Source organism: Petaurus breviceps, unplaced genomic scaffold (assembly GCF_028583685.1).
Source record: "Petaurus breviceps papuanus isolate PSGF00001 unplaced genomic scaffold, PetGlider_PUasm1.0 80, whole genome shotgun sequence".
In the NCBI taxonomy this organism is placed as follows: Eukaryota; Metazoa; Chordata; class Mammalia; order Diprotodontia; family Petauridae; genus Petaurus; species Petaurus breviceps.
The window spans coordinates 5,539,614-5,546,020 of record NW_027186540.1 but is presented as its reverse complement, the minus strand read 5'-3'; the positions used below and the strand labels follow the sequence as shown (position 1 = coordinate 5,546,020).

The 6,407-nt window shown below is 45.9% G+C and overlaps 1 protein-coding gene across 3 annotated transcripts in view; it reads left to right on the top strand.

The window, feature by feature from the left end:
- The first annotated feature begins 95 nt into the window (after nucleotides 1–95).
- The window catches only part of LOC138175999 (selenide, water dikinase 1), a 46,052-nt gene continuing 39,740 nt past the window's right edge, over nucleotides 96–6,407 (top strand). The window contains exons 1-2 of one of the 3 annotated variants that reach the window (XM_069106672.1): nucleotides 96–431; nucleotides 3,593–3,860. In XM_069106672.1, coding sequence (XP_068962773.1) covers nucleotides 3,668–3,860 — 193 coding nt within the window. In that variant the 5' untranslated portion in view covers nucleotides 96–431; nucleotides 3,593–3,667. Of the gene's footprint in view, nucleotides 432–1,254; nucleotides 1,499–3,592; nucleotides 3,861–6,407 lie in introns of those variants that run through there. The other 2 variants (XM_069106670.1, XM_069106671.1) reach the window with 2 other exon arrangements.

Here is a 6,407-nt window from a genome sequence, read left to right as displayed (position 1 = left end):
CCCCCAATCCTCCTCCCGCTCCCCCGAGACCAATCATTGCATGGCTCAGGGTTAGGCATTCCCCCCCCCCCCCTTTCCCCGCGCCGCACGCACGCCACCGAACAGCTCCGAGGTCTCCTGCCCCTACCGCCCCTTAAAGGGAGGTAGCCAGCCCTTAAAGGACCCTCACACCTTGTGCTCAGCATGCCTTTGGCAGCCCGGTTTCTGAGCCGGGGACCCAGGGAGTGAAAAGCCGAGGATCCGGCAAGGCGCCCAGGTGCGGGTCTGGGGTTCACCCCCACCCCCCATCCCCTCCTCCACGGCCTCCCAGCAGCCTGGAGCGGCATTTTTATTCAGGCGACGCTTAAGGGAGCCCCGGCTGCGCCCGGTGCATTGTGGGAACGGCCGGGAGTCCCGTTTTCAGGAGGAGGAGGAGGGCGAAAAGCGAACCGGTAAGAGCCTGACTGGGGGGGAGGGGGGGGAGAGACACGCCTGGCTTAAAGGGGAATATTCATCAATAAGCCCCGTAGCGCCCTTTGCAAATCCCCCGCTCCGTCGGGCCCCCGACCGGCAGGGAGACGTGCACCACTGGCCCGCTAGAGCCCAGCTTGGCGTGGGGGGCCGGAGTGTGGGGTGGTTGGGGCCGCTTTAAAAAAGAAGCACCGCCCGCTCCGTAGCTGCCGCCTCCGCCGCTGCCGCCACCAGCAGCCGCTCTGAGCTGGGGAAGGAAGGAGGGAGGGAGCGAGCGAGGGAGGGAACAAGGGAGGGGAGGGGTGTGTTGGGGGGGGGGGGGGTGGCGGCGGCGGCGGCGGCGGCAGGGGTGGCAGCGCACGGGTTAATTTTTTCACCCGCCGACATTTTTGTTTGGCCGCTGCGGCTCACGGGCCCCCGCGCGCCCGCGTGCGCGCGCCGCTTAGGGAATCCTGCTCGGGCGTCCCGGGGAGCGCGGCGCGCGCGGCTCCCGGGTGTCTCCCGTTCCACCACGTCCCCCTTACCCCCCCAAACACTGCTTCTCCACCACACGCTCACTCTCACCCAAGCATTTCCTCTCCGTCCCTTCTGGACGCCCACAAAGGGTTAACTCCGTCCCTCGCGTGACACTTGCTCTCGTTACCTGGTTTCCCCCTCCAAAAAACGGCCCTTTGCACCCCCTCTCCCCCCACACCAAAACCAAGCGATGGGGGGGAGGGGGCCCGCGGGTCGCCCCTGGCGCGCGCTCCTTCCCCATTGGCGGCGGCGGTGGTCGGGGCCGGGGGCGCGCGCAGGGGTGTTCCCGCCGCGGGGCGGGGGGGAGGGGGAGGATGTCCCGGTGGAAAGCGCCGGCTCCCCCCGCCCCCGTCGGCCGCACAAAGAGCGCCGGCCGTGGCTGAGGCCTGATTTGCCTTTAAAGGCAGCGGCTTGGCATTTAAGGTGTCCCCGAGTCGCGTCCCTGCAGCCGCATGGACAGCCGGTCCTCCGCCACCTCGCCCCCGCGTGGTGCTGCCTGCTCCATTGTTTATTTCCCGGAGCTCGCGGGAAGGTAGGTCGAGGCAGCGGCCGCGGGCTCGGCGCGCCGTCCTCCCTCCCCCTCCCACCTGGTACTTTTAAAAACACTTAGCGGGCCTGAGGAGGAAGGGGTTAAATCGTCTCTACTTATTCAGGTCATTGTTTTAAAGTATCGTAAACATCTGGGGGCGGGAGAAGCAAGAGGAGGTGTAGCCTCTTGTTAAACAAATTGACTTTCCCCTCCACCTCCTCCTTGGTTGCCCCTTTCCCGGACTATTCCCGGTCTTTTCCTATCGCGGGCTAAAAAATAGGAATTTCCTGTTTTCCCCCTCCAGAATTGCTTTTCTTGTTCTCGTTCAAGTTTCCACGGGACAACTCCGGAGCTTCGAGATACTCGTGCCCTTACGTTCTTAACTTTTTCCCCTTAAATCAAGGGAAGTGACATGTAAATGCTGGTAAAAATATACCAGCCGTCAAAGCCGGTTTCTTCCCGGTTTCCCTCTCCAGTGCGGTTAGAAGATGTGAGGAATATGTCGATTTTTCCGTAGGCTTTTGCTGTGCTTTTTTCTATGGAGAGGTTCTTGTTTTTTAACTCTTGAGTCAAAGCCCTCATTAACAATTTCCTATAAATCACCGAACAATTTTAAAAAACAAACACACAACAAATAAGCCTCTGATTTTTGCTATAAGGTAGAATGCTACCCCATATATTTTCTGACAGGTTGTTTTTTTACCCAATGGTATAGGCCTTGTGATACAACCATAAGTTTGAAACTGGAATCATCGCTCATCCCAGACACGTTTGGTTTTTGGTTTGGGTTTCTTGGTGGGGTGGGGGTAGAGATTGTTGGGGGGGGGGGTTGGTAACTAAGGCTTGGGTTACTGCCCATGCTTAAGCTTTATAAGATGTGTTTTCAGTAAGTATGCCTACCAGGGGAGGAAAAACACTTGCTGTAAATGGAAATTGTGTTCTTAATCCGAAGTTTTGTAGGGGAAAGTGACTCCAAAACTTAAGTTGCCTGTGTAATACCACACCCTATTAAATTTATTTTTAAATCAGTCTGAAGGTTTGTTAAACCCAAGAGCTGAATTTTGTTATCTAGAAAGGCCAGTTGGGAGTAGCCTATGGCATTGGAAAGCACATTAAGTGCTGGTGATTAGTTTGATTTAATTGTAAGCTTGTAGTGAAACACTGCTAGAGAGTACCTATGGTGCTTTGTCAGTGATGCATCAAAAACCTGTTGTTGGATAGCATATTTGCTCTCTAGGAAATGGAGATTTCATTTTTTAAAAATCAGAAAATCTGTAGTAGTACAACTATATTGTCCTCTGTAAAACAGGCACTGCCATTTGAAAGTTGTACACTTCATTGGGACCTCCTATTAGTTTTGGATTATGTTGTATACCTCTGACTCAGAGTAAAAACGTTCTCTTCTAAAATTAGATTTGGCGTTACAGAGAATTTCATCAAATAAATTTGCATTAATATCTCTTCCATGGATTTTCTAACAGGCCTTGTACCTCTCAATGAGCATTTGTAGCCTTGTCAAAAGATTTGCCACAAAACATTTATTTTTTGCCAAGAACTTTAAACTTTTAAAATACAGTGCATGCCAATTGCCAGCTGAAGTGTCTGAGAGTGTTATTTTTTAAATTTCTAATGTTACATGCTTTTAGGATCTTTGGGACCTCTTTTTCAGGAAAGGAGTTACATGAAATAAGCCTGACATAGTCTTCAGTTCTTTTTATATCATGTTTTCTCTGTCTTGACCCTATAACGTAATAATGTTTTAGGGCATTATGTATTCTCCTTTAGATGAACTCTAAGAGCTTTATATAGATTGCTAGAGAGAGAGCATGAGTGCATGTGTGCAACCTTCCCTTCCTACCCTCCCCAATCTAAATAACTTTTAGAGATGTCCCTTTATTGTTCTGGTTCATAAAGCAGTCGATATAAAGAATAGTGATATATAAGACAATTATTCACTGGCTTTAAATCACTTGAAATGGAAGTCTTTTATGGATTGCCCTGGGGGGGGCAGTTACTTTTCTTTTTCTATTTTGCAGTCTCTTTACTTGAAAAGTGTTACATGATATACTAATGTTGCATTTTGTGACTTGCATATAGGTGGACCAGGCAAGAAACCAACAGACTAGAGGAGGGGGGAAAATACTAAACTGTGAGTGAGTGTGCCTAAGAGCCATGTCTGTTCGGGAATCCTTTAACCCAGAAAGTTACGAATTGGACAAGAGTTTCCGGCTAACCCGATTCACTGAACTGAAGGGCACAGGCTGCAAGGTACCACAAGATGTCCTACAGAAGTTGCTGGAATCCTTACAAGAGAATCACTTCCAGGAAGATGAACAGTTTTTGGGAGCAGTTATGCCAAGGCTAGGTATGCAAACTATGTCTTTATCTTGATACTTCAATAGCACATCTATGGACAAATCCAACTATAGCTAGCATTTTTTTTCTGTCCTAATTCTAGCACCTTTACTATATTCCCTTGTCATTTGTTTTATCCAGACAAAAATGATCCAAATAGGGAGTCACAATAAACCACGTCAAACAGTTATAACTTGTTCAATGCTAGAAAAAAGTCTCCAATGACACCAAGGGTATAATCTAATAGTTTTGGAGATAATAGTGTGTGACTGTGTACTCTCACTATTTTAAGGTGAGTTCATCATTCTCTGACTCTCTGACAGTGAAACCTTCCATTAAATAAGAATTCTTAGTATGGATTTAGGCATTTAAATTTCCTGTTTAACTAAAAACCAATTTACCCCCCCCCTTTTTTCCTCACCTTAGCCTTGTTGCTGAGAGCCATAGAATGTCAGTGTTAAAAAGGACCTCAGAGGCCATCTAACTCAAACCCTACAAAATGCATGAATTTACCTTCCTGCCTCAGTAAATTTATTGTTTTACAGATAATATTTCTTTGAGGGTCCTACAGTTGGGAGGAAGTCAGGGAAGGAACAGGAGAAGCTATTCTGAACATCAGTGGATATTATGATGTAAGGCATTCTTTGAGGCAGCCCAGTTCTCTGTATTGATCCTAGTATAGCACCTCAGAATATTTTGTGTTTCCATTACTAAATTCCTGGCATACTAAATACTAAAACACTAGTTGTCTTGTGACTTGTCTCTCTTTTCTAAAAACCATGGAAAGAATTTCTTTCTGGGCTTGAGTTCTGGTTAATGGAGGTTGTGCTTTACTAGACTGATAAATATACAGTACAAGCAAATGGTCATCTTGAACTCTGGGAGTCAATCTGTTTCCTGAGAATTTCTATAGCATGTTGTTCCAGTATGAACTTACTTGGTATGTTATATATTTTGTCTAGTATTATGGGTTTTTTTTCCTTTGGGGGGTGTTTTTTGTTTTGTTTTGTTATAATATCTTTAGTATAGTTATTTGACTCAGTGCATACAGGGTACTTCAAGTTAAAGTAATACTTAAGTTATTTCTTGAGTTTAGAAGAGATGTGTATGGAAACATGAAGACTAAGTCTATCAAGTAGATAGAGGAAATAAACCACTTAGTTAAATATAAAGAGTGATTACTAGATGATGTTGATTCAGTTTAAGGGGTTCAGGGATCCCTCAAGGACTGAAGTACAGGAAAGGGTCATCTGGAATGAATTCACGGACTCAAGCATTCTTTAAGTCAAGGTGGCAAAGGTTTATTGTAATGCCAGTATGGTGGGCAGAGCTCCTTAAGGAACTTGCCACTTAACAGGAGTGTTATAAGCTAAAGCTTATATAGGAAAAGTAGTGGATTATCTGACAGATATGTTAATTAGGTGATAGCTTACAACCTTGGTCACAGGAGTCATTCAGTACTGGAAACCAGGGGAAGGGGTTTCTAAGGGGTGTATTTGTGGTCTTTTATGTCTGTAGCAAGATAGCTTTGAGAGTTGATGACTATAGTTTGACCTCTGGATTGTATACAATAACTTTGGGAATCAATACATGATAATTCTGTGGTTACAAAATAGTCCCGTTTTTACAAGAGAATTTTCTTCAGAGGTCAGCTTGTTCTTGTGATGGGGAAAGATAGTTTGTTTTACTGGGCCCACTCATGAGTAATTGTAGGGAAAGGTAGTTTGTCTTACTGGGGCCCACTCATGAGTTATTGCTAGGCATAGTGTCCTTGGGCTGGGGAGAAAACTGTCAGGGATAGTGTTTTGAAGCTAGGGAGAAATGTGATCTTGGAATTGGGGTCCAAGCATAAGCACACAAGCACTTCATCATTCCCCCCCTTAAACAGATGGGACCCAAAATCTTTTTGACTAAGGGGCGAAGATCTTGGCTTCTGAAACTGCTTCATGCTGGGAGAGTAATTGCATCAAAACCCATGGCCTAAATCTCATTCATTTTCTTCATAGGAGGTTGTAGGTGCCATATAAGTGCTTGTTCCCTTTCTCCTTTCCCTTGGCCCTTTCTTTACTTTAGAACCTCTTGACTCTTCACATGCAGTTCACTACCAGTTAAAAGAATTGAGAATTTAACAGCCTGATTCTGAGGGAGGTTCAGAAAAATTAGGCCTCTAAGAGTTCTTTGACCTCTAAATCTATGACCTATTCAAAGCATTCGAAAGAAAGCTAGCTGTCTGAAGCAGTTTAACATAGCAGCAAATAGCCTCATTCACCTTAGTAGATTCTGATAGTGTCACTGTAGGGTAGTAGTAATTGTAACTCAGAAATAATAGTTAATACGTTTATGTATCACTTTAGCTTTTATAAAGTTTCACAACTTTAGTTCACAACTGAATGAGGTAAATAGTTCAAGTGTTATTCTGGCTTTACAGAGGAAACTAATGCTTTATAGAGTAAAATTACTTGTCAGTGGTCACAGGGCTTTAAATGGGAGAGCCAGGTCTTGATTACAAGTCCAGTGCTCACAGTGACTCCATAACCGATGTTCTTGATGGTGACAT